The sequence below is a fragment of the Pelmatolapia mariae genome, linkage group LG23, assembly GCF_036321145.2.
Source record: "Pelmatolapia mariae isolate MD_Pm_ZW linkage group LG23, Pm_UMD_F_2, whole genome shotgun sequence".
NCBI lineage: Eukaryota > Metazoa > Chordata > Actinopteri > Cichliformes > Cichlidae > Pelmatolapia > Pelmatolapia mariae.
In genome coordinates this window covers 33,616,097-33,632,540 of record NC_086246.1, presented here as the reverse complement: position 1 = coordinate 33,632,540, position 16,444 = coordinate 33,616,097, and the positions used below count along the sequence as shown (strand labels likewise).

General features: G+C 38.4%; 1 protein-coding gene across 3 annotated transcripts in view; it reads left to right on the top strand.

Moving 5' to 3' along the window:
- The window catches only part of LOC134620338 (NLR family CARD domain-containing protein 3-like), a 40,453-nt gene extending 24,347 nt beyond the window's left edge, over window positions 1-16,106 (top strand). For all 3 annotated transcript variants that reach the window (XM_063466467.1, XM_063466466.1, XM_063466468.1), the window contains 4 exons: window positions 9,047-9,220; window positions 12,306-12,479; window positions 14,162-14,208; window positions 14,384-16,106. In XM_063466467.1, the coding sequence (XP_063322537.1) occupies window positions 9,047-9,220; window positions 12,306-12,479; window positions 14,162-14,208; window positions 14,384-14,919 (931 nt within the window). In that variant the 3' untranslated portion in view covers window positions 14,920-16,106. The remainder of the gene's footprint in view (window positions 1-9,046; window positions 9,221-12,305; window positions 12,480-14,161; window positions 14,209-14,383) is intronic.
- The last annotated feature ends 338 nt before the right edge of the window (window positions 16,107-16,444 follow it).

Sequence of the window (16,444 nt, the reverse complement as noted above, 5' to 3'; positions counted from 1 at the left end):
GTTATCTGGCTACATGGATAGATAGAGCTGCGTGTCATCTGCATAGCAGTGAAAATTTATGCTATGTCTTCTGATGATACTGCCTAAGGGAAGCATGTATAATGTAAACAGAATTGGTCCTAGCACCGAACCCTGTGGAACACCATAGTTGACCTTCGTGTGTAAAGAGGACTCTTCATTTACATGTACAAATTGGAGTCTATTAGATAGATATGATACAAACCACTGCAGTACAGTACCTGTAATACCTACAGCATGTTCTAATCGCTCTAATAGAATATTATGGTCAACAGTATCGAACGCTGCACTGAGGTCTAGCAGGACAAGCACAGAGATGGGTCCATTGTCAGAGGCCATAAGAAGATCATTTGTAACCTTCACTAAAGCTGTTTCTGTGCTGTGATGAGCTCTGAAACCTGACTGAAACTCTTCAAATAAGCCATTCCTCTGCAGATGATCTGTTAGCTGTTTGACAACTACTCTTTCAAGGATTTTTGATATGAAAGGAAGGTTGGAGATTGGCCTATAATTAGCTAAGACTGCTGGGTCTAGAGATGGCTTTTTGAGTAAAGGTTTAACTACAGCTACCTTGAAGGCCTGTGGTACATAGCCGATTATTAGAGATTGAAGAATTAATTAATGGCAGGAATTCTTTGAGCAGTTTTGTAGGAATGGGGTCTAAAAGACACGTTGAAAGTTTGGAGAAAGCAATTATTGAACTTAACTCAGAAAGATCGATTGGAGAAAAAGAGTCTAAATGAATATCAATGGTACTAAAAGTAGCTGTAGATAATATTACATCTGTGAGATAATTATGGGTAATTTTTTCTCTAATGATTAAAATTTTATTTGTGAAGAAGTTCAAGAATTCATTACTAGTTAACGCTAAAGGAATGGTTGGCTCAACAGTGCTCTGACTTTTTGTCAGCCTGGCTACAGTGCTGAAGAGAAACCTGGGGTTGTTCTTATTTTCTTCAATCAGTAACGAATAGTAAGACGTTCTAGCTTTACGGAGGGCTTTCTTATAAAGCAGCAAACTGTTTCTCCAGGCTAAATGATGATCTTCTAAATTTGTGACATGCAATTTCCTCTCCAGCTTACGAGTTATCTGCTTTAGGCTATGTGTTTAAGAATTATACCACAGAGTCAGGTACTTCTGATTTGAGGCCTTTTGAGGCTACAGTATCCAGAGTCGTACGTATAATTAAAGTTTAAAAAAAGTAAAATTATTAACAAGATAATCGACCTCTGTTGGAGTAGCGTTCAGATAGCTGCTCTGCTCTGTGTTGGTACAGAGCATTGACGGCGATAGCAGTGGGTGGATTAAATTCTTAAACTTAGTTACAGCGCTTTTAGAAAGACATCTACTGTCATAACGTCTACTCTCCACTGCTGTGTAATCAATTATTATATGTAAATGTTATCAGGAAATGATCAGACAGGAGAGGGTTTTCAGGAAGCACTGTTAATTGTTCAGTTTCTATGCCATATGTAAAAACAAGATCTAGAGTGTGATTAAAGTGGTGGGTGGGTTCTTTTACAATTTGAGAGAAGCCAATTGAGTCTAATAACAGATTAAATGCCATGTTGTCATTTTAACATCTACATGGATGTTAAAATGAGCCACAATAATTATTTTATCTGAGCTGAGCACTAAATCAGATAAAACGTCTGAGAAATCAGACAGAAACTCTGTGTGAGGCCCAGGTGGACGATAAATGAAAGACTGGTTTCTGAGTTTCACAGCTGGGGTGGACAAGGCTAAGCATCAGGCTTTCAAATGAATTAAAAGTCTGTCTTGGTCTTTCGTTGATTAATAGGCTGGTGTGAAAAATTGCTGCCACACCGCCCCCTCGGCCTGTACTTCAAGGTTTCTGGTAGTTAGAGTGACTCGGGGGTGTTGATTAATCTAAACTAACATAATCAAGAACATAATAATGTGGTAATCATTTCTAAGTTATTATCCCTTAATTACCCACGGCAGTTTCTGTGTAATAGACAAGAAACAGAGCTGCCAAATGCAAAAATTCCATTTTCTCTTTAATAACATATGAATAACCTATTAAGCTAACTTAAAGAAATGTGACCATTAACTGGAAATAACTCTGGTAGTTTCTGTTTAATAAACAGGATAGAGCGCTGCAAAATGCAAAACTGCCTGTTTCCCTTTAATAACACATTAGTAACCTATTAAAGCAAACTTTAAAAGTTTGTGACTATTATCTGGAAACAACTGTGGTAGTTTCTATGTAATAAGCAGGCTATAGAGCTGCAAAATTCAAAACAGCTTGTGTCTGTTTAATAGCATATTAATAACCAGGTAATAACCTTTTAAAACAACCAGTATCAAAAAGGGTTTTATTGCCAAATGTTGAGCAGGTTTACAACTTTAGGAAATTGCTGCGGCACTTAGTGCGAAATATATTATAAGACAAACACTTAAATAAATACAAAAATTAAAATTAAAAGTGCTAAGAAGATTGATATATACATAGATGCAGGTGATGATCAGTGCAAAAATGGAACAGATGTAGATGACACAGTATAGGGTCATGTGTTTGTAGTAGGAACAGTCTTATGGTTATTGTTCATGAGTCCAACAGCAGAGGGGAAGAAACTGTTCTTATGGCGAGAGGTTCTGGTCCAAATGGACCGGAGCCTCCTGCCTGAGGGGGGCATATCAAACAGACTCCAGGGTGAGAAGGGTCAGCTGTGATCTGAGCTGCACGCCCCAGTGTCCTGGAGGTGTATAGGTCCTGCAGAGATGGGAGTCTGCGGCCAATCACCTTCTCAGCAGAGCGCACAACACGCTGCAGTCTCTGTTTGCCCCTGATGGTGACTCCAGCATACCACACGGTGATGGAGGAGGTGAGGATGGACTCAATGATTGTAGTGTAGAACTGCATCATCATCCATGTTGGCAGATTGAATTTTCTTCTGCTGCCTCATGAAGTACATCCTCTGCTGGGCCTTCTTTATGACGGAGATGATGGTGGGCTCACACTTGAGGTCCTGGGTGATGGTGGTACCCAGGAAGCGGAATGACTCCACAGTGGTGATGAGGGTGTCAGTCACGGGTCAGGCTAATATTACTCAACTGTAACCACTGTTGCTGCCATGATATTACTTGGATATTACATAGTTATGACTTTGGTAATTGCATAGTAATAACCCGCTTGTTCCCCTTGTTACCAGACTATTACCCCTTTATTACCAGTGTGTGAATGTGTGCGTGAATGGGTGGATGACTGGATGTGTAAAGCGCTTTGGGGTCCTTAGGGACTAGTAAAGCGCTATACAAATACAGGCCATTTACCATTTACCCCTTTATTACCGAGCTGTAATAGAAAGTGCTAACAGATAAAAACATATTTTTCCCTCCACTAAGTATAGATTATCTTTCATTTGTCCCTGTAGTGGAGAAACTTTGTAATCGGTGGAGCATAACTCTCTCTCCATCCTTCAGTGTTATCTCTCCAGAATAATTCAGATGTCAACACTAAGCACCTCCAGGATCCATTTTGCCAAAATAAGAAAATACCTTTGGATAGCATTCAGAGCTGGTTGCTTGTTCCACATTTTGTCATATTACAGTCTTCACCTGAAATGGATCAAATTAATTTTTTACCTCAAAACTGAACACAAAATAACCCCATAATGACATAGTAAAAAGATTTCGCTTGAAATTTTGGGAAATTCATAAAAAAATACAAACCAAAAATATAATATGTACATAAGTATTAGGCATTGGAATTGACAAGAATTGAGCAATTCTGATTCCATTGTTGAAATTACTTATCAATTCAATTCCTTATCCATCTTACTTGGCTCAGCTTTGAGAGTCATCACCATGGCTAAGCAGCATATCAAAGACATGACTTACTTTTATCTGTAAAATGATCAGAAATGCATTGTCTTATTTAATAATATTAACCTACAGACTACAACCCTACATAAATCCCTATCCTAATGAGGACACACAAATAATCTTTCTCTCAGTATTTAGTTATTAACACAAAGCCAACAGTACAAAACAAATGAATATCAGCACAAACAAATTCAAAGTGTTTGCTACAAGAAACTAGGGGTGGGACTTGATTTAAAAAATTAATCTAATTAATTAGAGGCTTTGTAATTAATTTATCTCAATTAATCAAACTTAATCACACAAGAAAATTTGCCCCAAAGCCCAAATGTTTTTTTTTAATTTAAAAGGGTTTTAGTGGGCAACAGAATCAAATAATAGACATAGACATTAATATTGTAAACTCAAGCTCTTTTGATTTATCTGAGGAAAAACAGAATTTAAACTGCATTTCAATTCAAAACAGAGAACAAAAATAATAGCCCTGGCCAAAATTGGGCAGACTTAAAAATAAAGTGCTATTTTATGTACTTTAAGTACATTTTCAAACTGATATTGTCTTTAAATAATAATAATAATAATAATAATAATAATAATAACAATAATAATTTCAACACAAAGTGCAGGTTTTCCTTCTTAAAAAAATAAGGCAGAAACATAAAAGGTTATTTGAACAGCATCACCCTAAACTCTGAGTAACCTTAGCCAAAATTATTTTGTACATTAGGCTAAAACAGAGTGATCATCGAACATTTTAGACTCACAATACCTCTATGCTTATTTACTGTCTATCTCTTTCAGCCAGTTACTTAAACTAGCGTTTACATTTTCAAAGCTCAAGGCAGCTCTCTTTTTTGTTACTATTTGAGCTGCAAGTGAGAACAGTCTGTCACATGGGACAGAAGTGGCAGGACTAATCAAATACTTGCGGGTCAGGACAGACAGCTGTGGGTGGGTCCCTGCTTGACTGGACCACCACTGCAGCCGGCAGTCTGTCTCGCTGATGGTGGATTCTACTCTGATTCAGATGAGGAAGGCCTGGGTAACAGGGCCCTGAGTTTGTACAGAGTCTGAAGACAATGAAGAGAGGAGGAGGCTCTTTGTCTTTGCTGGCTCTTTTGTGGTGGCATCTTTACACTGTTCCTGCAGCAGTGCCTCAAGGCTGGTCCAAACCTCGTTTCGCTCTCCCCTTGTAAGACACTTTAAGTCCTTAAAGCGTGGGTCAAGCACAGTAGCTATCTTGAGCCACTGATGGTTGAGTGCAGCCACACGTTGGGATAGGTCCTATGTGAAGGCAGTCTTAAATTTCACCATGTAGTTTGAGTCATGATCAGAGACCTCTATGGTGTGATGCAGGTGGCAGAAAGCAGGTAAAACCACTGAACATGACACATATGTCTCACCTCCAAGAAGCTCAGTCACAAACCTGTAGTAGACAGTTCAATAATGTACTTATTAATCTACACAATAACTGTCAACTATAGAGCTTTTTGAAGAAACAGTAACAGTAAGTTATAAAACTGTTTCATTTACCTGCATGGCTCAAGGACAGTCGCCAGCTTTTGGAGTTTTACCAGCTCTGATGGAGTTAAAATGACTACAGTCGTGGCCAAAAGTTTTGAGAATGACACAAATATTAGTTTTCACAAAGTTTGCTGCTAAACTGCTTTTAGATCTTTGTTTCAGTTGTTTCTGTGATGTACTGAAATATAATGACAAGCACTTCATACGTTTCAAAGGCTTTTATCAACAATTACATGACATTTATGCAAAGAGTCAGTATTTGCAGTGTTGGCCCTTCTTTTTCAGGACCTCTGCAATTCGACTGGGCATGTTCTCAATCAACTTCTGGGCCAAATCATGACTGATAGCAACCCATTCTGTCATAATCACTTCTTGGAGTTTGTCAGAATTAGTGGGTTTTTGTTTGTCTACCCACCTCTTGAGGATTGACCACAAGTTCTCAATGGGATTAAGATTTGGGGAGTTTCCAGGCCATGGACCCAAAATTTCAACGTTTTGTTCCCCAAGCCACTTAGTTATCACCTTTGCCTTATGGCACGGTGCTCCATCATGCTGGAAAATGCATTGTTCTTCACCAAACTGTTGTTGGATTGTTGGAAGAAGTTGCTGTTGGAGGCTGTTTTGGTACCATTCTTTATTCATGGCTGTGTTTTTGGGCAAAATTGTGAGTGAGCCCACTCCCTTGGACGAGAAGCAACCCCACACATGAATGGTCTCAGGATGCTTTACTGTTGGCATGACACAGGACTGATGGTAGTGCTCACCTTTTCGTCTCCGGACAAACCTTTTTCCAGATGCCCCAAACAATCGGAAAGAGGCTTCATCAGAGAATATGACTTTGCCCCAGTCCTCAGCAGTCCATTCAACATACTTTCTGCAGAAGATCAATCTGTCCCTGATGGGTTTTTTTTTGGAGAGAAGTGGCTTTCTTTGCTGCCCTTCTTGACACCAGGCCATCTTCAAAAAGTCCTTGCCTCACTGTGCGTGCAGATGCGCTCACACCTGCCAGCTGCCATTCCTGAGCAAGCTCTGCACTGGTGGCACTCCGATCCCGCAGCTGAATCCTCTTTAGGAGACGATCCTGGCGCTTGCTGGACTTTCTTGGACACCCTGAAGCCTTCTTAACAAGAATTGAACCTCTTTCCTTGAAGTTCTTGATGATCCTATAAATTTAGGTGCAATCTTAGTAGCCACAATATCCTTGCCTGTGAAGCCATTTTTATGCAATGCAATGATGGCTGCACACGTTTCTTTGCAGGTCACCATGGTTAACAATGGAAGAACAATGATTTCAAGCATCACCCTCCTTTTAACATGTCAGGTCTGCCATTCTAACCCAATCAGCCTGACATAATGATCTCCAGCCTTGTGCTCATCAACATTCTCACCTGAGTTAACAAGACGATTACTGAAATGATCTCAGTAGGTCCTTTAATGACAGCAATGAAATGCAGTGGAAAGGTTAAGTTAATTTTCATGGCAAAGAAGGACTATGCAATTCATCTGATCACTCTTCATAACATTCTGGAGTATATGCAAATTGCTATTATAAAAACTTAAGCAGCAACTTTTCCAATTTCCAATATTTATGTAATTCTCAAAACTTTTGGCCACAACTGTAGCTTGTGCTTTTGTTTTTCTAAAGCAGTAAAAACAGTCTCTTGATTCTTTAGTAGACGAGAAACCATACCCAACGTTGAATTCCAAAATGTGGAAACATCCTGTATGAGTGGCTCTTTCTGTTGCCCCAGTCTTGTTTGCTCCTGGTGTACTTCCTATATATTGGCAGGGCTGTCTGTAATACATCCAATTTTGTTTACTTTTCAGTGTCATAAAGCTTTCGACACGGCAGTTGAAAAGTTGGATTTCATGACGCTAACTGTAGTACATTTTCTAACCCCCTATCTTCTACCACTGATCGTGGTCTATAGTCCAGAGCAATCCATTTTGCGAGAGAATTTTTAATTTTGTCCGATGTTGACTTACTAATTTTGGTCCTGAAGCCAGTCCTCAAGTTTGGGCTGCCAACACGTTTTGTTGGTACTCGGACTGCTAGTGCTAACAGCTCTGCAACATGTTTTGCATTAGATGGTACCATAAGGTTGAAGTGCTTCGGTGGTATGCAAACTCCTTTTTGCACAGTTTGCACAACACCACGCTTTTATCAAGGCTTCCGTCTGGTAGTCTTTTGAAATTAAATTAGCCTCCGATCAATGCACTTTCTTCAGATTCTTCCATTTTTGTAGCTGTATCAGTATAATCGGTATACCAAGAAATCATGCATTGACAAAAGTTCCTCTTTGCTTGGAATGCATAGTGCGATTAAATGCGTTAATTTTTTTAACGCGTTTTTTTTTTCTTCAAATTAATTAATTAACCACTTCCTGTGGGCAAGCCTCCTTTTCTAGGCTCCAGTATCTCACCTGCTCAAGTCTCCCCACCTGTGAATATTACTCTGTTGTCTTGTACCACAGCAAATTAAAACAATAGCCCAGGAAACATATGAATTTTAAAATAATAATTTATTTTAGACATTACCTAATAGGACTATCAAAATAAAAATAATATAAATCAAAATATCATTTAATACAAACTGAAGTGCTAGTAGTATTTAAACAAAAGAAATAATGTGCAAATAAAAAAAACTTAAAATGGATTCTTTCCATAAGGTAAAAAATGCTTTAAGTTAAATCAAAAAGATTTTATTTTTAAGTTTCCAAAAGTTTACAGATGACTTAGTTTATGAATTCACAATTGCAATGGACATGCTCTAAAGTGAGGCTTGCTGTTGTCTTTGAGCTGATGTTCCCAGGTGCTGATAACCATGCTGAAGCTATTCTCTGTCATGATTATAGCTATTTGAGAGGTTCATGAGGCTCTTTAGTGGACAAACTCATTTATATGGCTTTGATTAATACAGAACAAAACAGAATTAGCAAAGATAATTATGAATCACAAATTTGGTTGCATATCATAGTCTTTTTAACTGAGGAGTGCTTTAATCTGGCAACTACCATAAAGACAGAGTGGTGGAGTACTGTATAAATGTTTGTCTTTCTAGAACATTCTCCTCTCTTCTACTTTGTTAGAGTCAACACTGGATTTTTGGTTACCTCCCTGTTTTTGCTCTGAAATGCACACTGTCACCTATGGGACCTTGTATAGACCAGCAAGTGCCTTTATGAATCGTACCCAATCAACAGGTGGATTCTATTCAACTTTTAGATATATCTGACAGATAACAGTATCAGTGGAAACAGAATACACCTGAGCTCAATTTTTAGTTTCATGGTTGTAAATACTTATCTAAGTGTTATATGTATTTATTTGTTCCTTTGTTTGTTTGTTTGCTTGTTTATGGTTTTCATTCTAAATGCTTTTGCAAGAATATCACGCAAACTTCCAGGAGTTTTTACTTTTCTATTGCATTCTATTGGAAAGTGACCAATAGTGCCTTTTGACTATGCCAAAAGGAGTATTTAGACAGAGTGATTTAATTGTTTTTTCACAAAGGAAATTTAAAATATTTCATTTTTGCTCCAACTCAAATTTTAGTTGTTTTTTTTTTAACCTTGAAGTGGGTATAGAAATTTCTTTTTTCTTTTCTTTTGTCTAGGTCTACAGTAATTTACTCTTATCACAAATATTGCTTTTCAGACTGGATGGCTGTAATCTCTTAGGAAGAAGCTGTGCAGCACTGTCCTCTGTTCTCAACTTCCAGTCCTCTAGTCTCAGAGAGCTGGACCTAAGTAACAACGACCTGCAGGATTCAGGAGTGAAGCTTTTCTCTGAAGGACTGAAAGATCCACATTGTAAACTGGAATCTCTCAGGTCAGGAATCTGCTATTTTTGCTGATCGTAACAAATTGAATTGTGTTAATACTTAAACAGCTAACCCTCACAGAATCACCAAATTTCTTTTAACTTTTTCCTGTGGTGTTATGCTCTCCATTACTGTAGATTTTTTTTAATATTCAGATTTTCTGTTTGTTTGTATGTTTTATATTTCATAATAACAAGTGACTTCATACACATTTGATAGCTAACTAATAGTTGGCTGGGCTGAGTTTAGGGCTATTTTGTATTTGAGATATATTAATTCCCTTTTATTGTTATGAATTGTAGATATAGAATACATAATTCAGAAGACTGCAGGAAATGAAAAAAAGACCTAAAATTCCAATTCTTAAAACAAAATTGAAAATGGAAATAAATAAATATTTATAGATTTTGTGTAGAACAAAGAAAAACCAAAGAAAGTACACAGGCCAAAGGAAGGTAAGACTATTCTCACAGAAATGGGACAGAATTTTGCCATACATATTTCTAAGGAATGTTTTTTTTAGCATTGCACAATGCATGACTCTTTATTGACGTTATTATGCACAAAAGCTGTCGTGTTGCCTTCCTCTCTGTCTCTTTTTGTCCCTCTCGCTCTGTCTGTTCCTACTTCTCTCATCTCTCTCATCCAGATAGGGGATGAAATAGGGGAGACAGAAACAATGAGGAAATCTCCTCCAGCCTCCTCCTCCAATGTTAATGAACACAGTTTATTAAATAGTTATATGAACAACAAAAAAGCGCATCACAATACACAGAACAGCAAGAAAACATACAGCAAAGAATGCAAAGCAAACCCTGGGGTGTTGAGCCTTTAAGCACAAACAGCAGAGACACACAAAGACAGAAAAAACTGCTGGCGAGTGTACAAGTGGTATGAAGGTTCAATATAAATGTGCATAATGTTTGAGCTAAGTTGATGGGTTATATACAGTTTGAATTTATAGGTTAAATGATTAACATGGCGATTCCAATATATAAAAACCTCCAGTGTAGGTATATAGTGTATGCGACTATATATGACTAGGTATATATGTCCAGTCTGTGTTGTAATGTGGATTGTATTCAGTGGTTGAGAGGAGGCAGCAGAAACACTCAGCAGGACAGTCAAAAACTCATGACCACACTGGTACTGGGAATTCCACAGTGCTTGTCCTGTAATAAACACACTCTTCATCAACCTTACAAGGGCCGGTTAAACGGCTCTTATCACACAAGTTACCACCATGTGCAGGATTTACAAGGGGATGTTCTGTCCTTACTGCTGTAATGAATAGGCCTGAACCCCCTCAGCCAGATCATTAACTACTCTAGCTACAGATACGAACAATGGAATGGAGCAATCCTTAGCTAGGTGTGTTACATGGATGATATCAAGTTGTACGCCATGAAGTGAATGAGACATTGATTCACTGATCCACACCACTAGGATGCACAGCATTGACATCTGAAAATCATTTGGACTGGAGATGTACTCTGACAGTAACAAAGAGAAGGGGGGTAGTCAGAACTGAGGGAATTGGACTATCAGAAAGCAGCAATGCAGACACTAAGGACAGTTTCCAGTACCTGGGAATCCCACAGGCAAATGAGTCTTCTAGGAAAGCCACAACCACCCATCTTGGGAAGTACAAGATCTGGGCAATTAATACGTATGCCCTACCAGTGAGCAGATACACTACTGGGATAATGAAATGGCTAAAGGAGGAGCTAGACCAAGCAGAGGAAGACGGCCCTAGTCGTAGCTATATAAAGTTATAGCAATATCAGGAAGAAGGAATATAAGAAGCATGAGAAATACCATGGGATGAGAGAGGAGCTCACAAAGATATGGAAGATGAAGGCAAAAGTGGTTCCTGTAGTAATCGGAGCAGTCGGGGCAGCGACCTCCAAACTGGATGAGTGGCTCCTGAGGATCCCATTTACAGATGTTTAAAACAAGGTCCAGTGTTGGGGAGTAACGGAATACATGTACCAGTGTTACGTATTTAAAATACAAAATATGAGTAACTGTATTCCGTTACAGTTACCGTTTAAAAAGGTGGTATTCAGAATACAGTTACTTTGTTGAAATAAATGGATTACGCGGCAGTATTTTCCTGTTTGATATGTTCGGCTATGCCCTCTCTATTTCTGGTAATTCCACGCCAGTGGAAACCCAAACAAAACACGCAATAAGAGGCTCTAATGCCTGTGTCTCAATCTCATGGCCCATGTCACCCCTGCTTGCTGCCCGCATAATGACGTGAAGAAATATTTTTAAAAATTATTATTCAAAAAATTTTTAATATGAAGGCAATAGGCAAAGTGTTACAGGCATAGCCCTAAAGAATGTAGCCTCGTGGGCAGTGTAGTCCGTGCTGCAGGGAGAATGGATGGCCATACCCGTGATGTGTCTGTCAGCGAGGGAGGGAGAAAAAGGAAAGTGGAAAAGTACGAGATGGAAGTATGTAAATATAATAATAGCAACCACTGCAGCCAAAAAGAGTGCCTGACGAGCCCAGTTGTAAGTAAGCTATTAAGACTCGACTGTACACTGTGTTCGTGTTTTCCTCCGAAACAATAAGTTCCATTGGAGCAGCCTTTCAACGCCTCTCTCTGTCTCTCCCTAGCAAAGTTCACCCAGACAAGAAAATAAAGCTAGTTTTCGGCTACAAGCACAACACAGAGCCCGACGTATTAGCCAGAGGTCCCTTTTAAAGAAACAGCAGGACTGAAGTTCCAGAAGGTTGATTCTGTTAATCTGGATGTAGTGTTTTCAGTGGGAGAAGCATTTTAGTGTCAGCTGACTGCAGGTTTCATGTACCATAAGTAGTACATTTGCATACTGAAAAAAACTAGCAAATACAATAGGCAAAGAAAAAAACAAAAAAAAGAAAGACCTTATAGTACCTCATTATCATAATAAAAGTTGACACAACTTGTATTATGTGTTCTAAATTGTTGCTGCTATAAAGAAATCAAAAATTAACTAAATGCATGGCAATTAATCTTAAAAAAAAAAAAAAGAAGAAGAAGCAAGGAGCAATAACACAGGACCAAAAAAGTGTTCACATATCAATTGTTCTGTCTGCAGTCTGTCAGGCTGTCTGATCACAGAGGAAGGCTGTACTTCTCTGGCCTCAGCCCTGATCTCCAACCCCTCCCATCTGAGAGGGCTGGACTTGAGCTACAACCACCCAGGAGACACAGGAATAAATCTGCTTTTGGCTGGACTGAAGGATCCATGCTGGAGACTGGACACACTCAGGTATGGAGAGAATGTCTGATAGAGAAGGAAGAATATACTTTTCTCAGGGAATGATAGAGTTTCTGAAATGTTTTCTCTGTTGTTCACTCAGTTCCTTTTTGTCATGTGTGTTACAAATGTTGCAAAGTTTGTTCTTTGATCACAACAGAAACACTAGTCTAGTTTAATGATAATGAGATATTTATGTTGTGGAACTCGAGGAGTTTCTCCGGGAACAATAATAACTGTTTTTTGTTGCCATTTACTGACTTTTTGGATTATTTCAAATAAATAAAAAATAATGCGTAAATAATCACAAAATGCTTTATTTCCATGTGCGTGACTCTCATGCAAGCATATTTACATGTCCCTCATGACTATTTGTATAGCTTAGCTGAATATCAAATATAAGAAATATATATAAAGATATTCAAATTACTCCTAAAGATTTTGCAATAATGTGTTAATTTACATACCTACTTTAACTACTAATACATTTACTTCTAAAAGAATTGTACAACTTATTTCTGAAATTCCAATATTTCCGCACGATCTCCAGTGCAATTCTATTTAAGCTATTGTCGTCATGGTCCTGGGTCGGTAAACCAGTGTTTTGAGTTCTGGTGTTAGTCTGATTGTCTAGTATTGCTGTTTTGGTTATTACTATCTGGTGTTTCGGTTTTATTCTTGTTAAGAGTTTAGCTCTTAGGTTTTGATTCCGTGCTCTCTCTGTTCTGCGTCTTCCTTGTCACTCTTGTCTCTGTGCTCCATGTTCTGTTTGTGTGGTTTTTTAAAACCAGATGAAACTTGTCAGGATCAGTACTTAAACTCTGCTATTTGCGTAAAGGATGGTGTACAATTGTATAGGAAAAAATAAGCAATAATTCTTAAAATATTACAATCTTTTCATGCCCTATTTGCAATGTGGCATCCACTGTGTTAGCAAGATATAGTTACTGCTGCTATTAACCAAAATCATCAATTCTGTTGCATTTTTTACTGCAACAAGGTTGAATAACTGTAACATGGTTGAATCTTTGATGGTCTTTTTTGAATTGGTCTTGCACTTAACTATAAAATGTCTGAAATAATTTTTAAGCTTTTTTTGCAACGTATTTCCAGATGAGGGCATGACAGAATCAGCACAGGGGCAAAGAACACAAAAAGAAATGCAGACCCAGAGAAAAGGGAAAATATTAGTAGAAGGTAATTATGAGGGATGGAATAGACTGTGACCCAGGAAAAAAGAAACCAAAAGAGTAGCTGCAAAAAACCCAAGAGCTCCATCTCATACTTTCCAGACCTCATCAACAAGTTGAAGGTAAAGGTTCATGAGAGTACCATTAGAAAAAAAAAACTGAACATCTATATTTCGATGAATAAAATGGTGGAGCGAGACTTCATTCAGATTTATTGCTGTAACAACAAATCCAACAACTACTTCAAAGAACTGAAAGATCCAGGATCAGTCCAAATCATCAGCAGCTTGATCAATGTATGGATTCAAGTTTAGTGTGAAAATGTTGGACTGTTCCTTTATCCGTGTGTAACAGTAAGTGTATTCAATTCAATTTTCAATTCAGTTTTATTTATACAGTGCCAAATCACAGCAATAGTTGCCTCAAGGTGCTTTATATTGTAAGGTAGGCCCTACAATAATGCTGAAAGAGACTGTGCTGGTCTGACCCCCCTCCTCCTTTCAGGGTGGAGCCTGCTGGAGAACAATGGTTGACACCAGGTCTGAGGAAGTGTAAGTGTGTTTTTAATGTGATTCATGAAAACAAAGCAGCACACATTCAAACATCTTCAAACTGTCACATCACTCATTCACATCTCTGATGTCAGGAGTCATCATCAAAGTGTCAATCAATGAACAGTTGATGGATCAGTAACTGCAGCTGGATTGTGTTTGTTCTCTCCATCAGATTCCTGTCAACTCACAATCGACACGAACACAGTACACACAAACCTCAAACTGTCTGACAACTACAGGAATGTGGCACATGTGGAGGAGGTTCAGTCATATCCTGATCATCCAGACAGATTTGATGTTTGGCCTCAGCTGCTGTGCAGAAATGGTCTGACTGGTCGCTGTTACTGGGAGGTCGAGTGGAGTGGAAGAGTTGACATGTCAGTGAGTTACAGAGGCATCAGAAGGAAAGGAGACAGTTATGACTGTGTGTTTGGATACAATGATCAGTCCTGGAGTCTGAACTGCACTGATAATGGTCCTGATTCCGTCTGTCACGATAACAGTCGAACATCCATCTCCTCCTCCTCCTCCTCCTCCTCCGTCTCTAACAGAGTAGCAGTGTATGTGGACTGTCCTGCTGGCACTCTGTCCTTCTACAGATTCTCCTCTGACACTCTGATCCACCTCCACACCTTCAACAACACATTCACTGAAACTCTTTATCCTGCATTTTATTTCTTTCCTTGTGCCTCAGTGTGTCTGTGCTGAGTTGAGAGAAAGAGTGTCCTCCTGTTAGAGAAACACTCTGACTGTTGAACTGATAGTTCAGTCTGTACATGTCTGTTTCTTTCACTCAGAAACACATTTTCAGATTCATGGATTCAATGAGTTGATGACTGTTCTAAATGATTCCTTGTAAACTTCTTCCTCTTCAGTCCTTTAAAGATGGAACCATGATTATTCCAAGATCCACGTTGTTGTTTTTTTCCACTCGAGGCTTCACAGTAAATATCAGTATGATGTGTTTCTCTGACGCACAGTTCACAACCAGCTCCTCTTCATTTTCAATAGGTCTGAGCTCATTATAATGAATGTTTGATTTCTCTTTCTTAATGTGATTTTTCCATAATTCTTAAATAAGTGGACATCCAATATTTTTCAGTCAATGTGGAAATGAGCAAGTTTCCTGAGGCAGTATTTGAATAAAATATTCAAGACATTCAGTGTCTCTCGTGTTTGTGTCATTTTATAAAATCAGCTGCTTTTAAAAACTGATCCAATCAAAGAAACATCGACTGTCACTAACATCTCCTTGAACTCTTCATCAGTGGTGATTTTTCGCCCTCTCCTGCCGAGAAGATGAATTGCATGATGTCATTTTAATTAACACACATGACATGAAGTGTTTTTCAATCTACCTTTTCTAGCAGGAGAGGCACAGAGATGAGTCCACTGTCAGAGGCCATATGAAGATCATTTCTAACCTTTACTAAAGCTACTTTTTTGTGCTGTGATGGACTCTTTCCGACAGAAAATAGAGCAAGTGCAATCATATAAATATCTTGGGACTATAATCAATGAAAAACTGAACTTTGATGAGAATTGCAAATCGGCCTGTAAAAAGGGTCACCATCGCCTTTACTGCCTCAGGAAACTTGCTCATTTCCACATTGACTGAAAATTTTTAACTTTGTTTTATCATTCTTTTATTGAGTCTGTTTTATCTTTTTGTTTGGTAACATGATTTGGTCAGACCTCTGTCACAGAGAAAAACTCACTGAATCATATAGTGAGATGGTCCAGTCGTCTGATAGGTGAGTCACAGTCCTGTTTAGCCTCCCTGTACTCTACACAAGTACAACAGATGGCTTAATCAATTCTTAAAAATGGTTCCCATCCTGTAAGGGGTGAATTTCAGCTTCTTTCCCCAGGAGGGAGGTTCCTATTTTCAAGATGTAGGACAAAGCGTTATAAAAACAGCTTTGTTTTTATAACGCTTTGTCCTACACTGTTGCTGTCACTGAACTAAATAAGATATGTTTTTTATTTGATTCATATTGTTCAAGTACTATATATGTGTTTTTTGTGAGGTTTTAACTAGGAATGTGTGTTTGTGAAGGGATGCCAAATGCTATCATTTTTCTGCAAGTCAAATTTACCTATGGGTATAAACAAAGTAACCTTAACCTCAAGGTCAGCTAAAAACAACTTTCACTAACACACTGAGTGTTTCTTTGATCTGTAGTCAAACCAGTTTAAAGTGTCACTACAACAGAAACTACAATAGAAACAT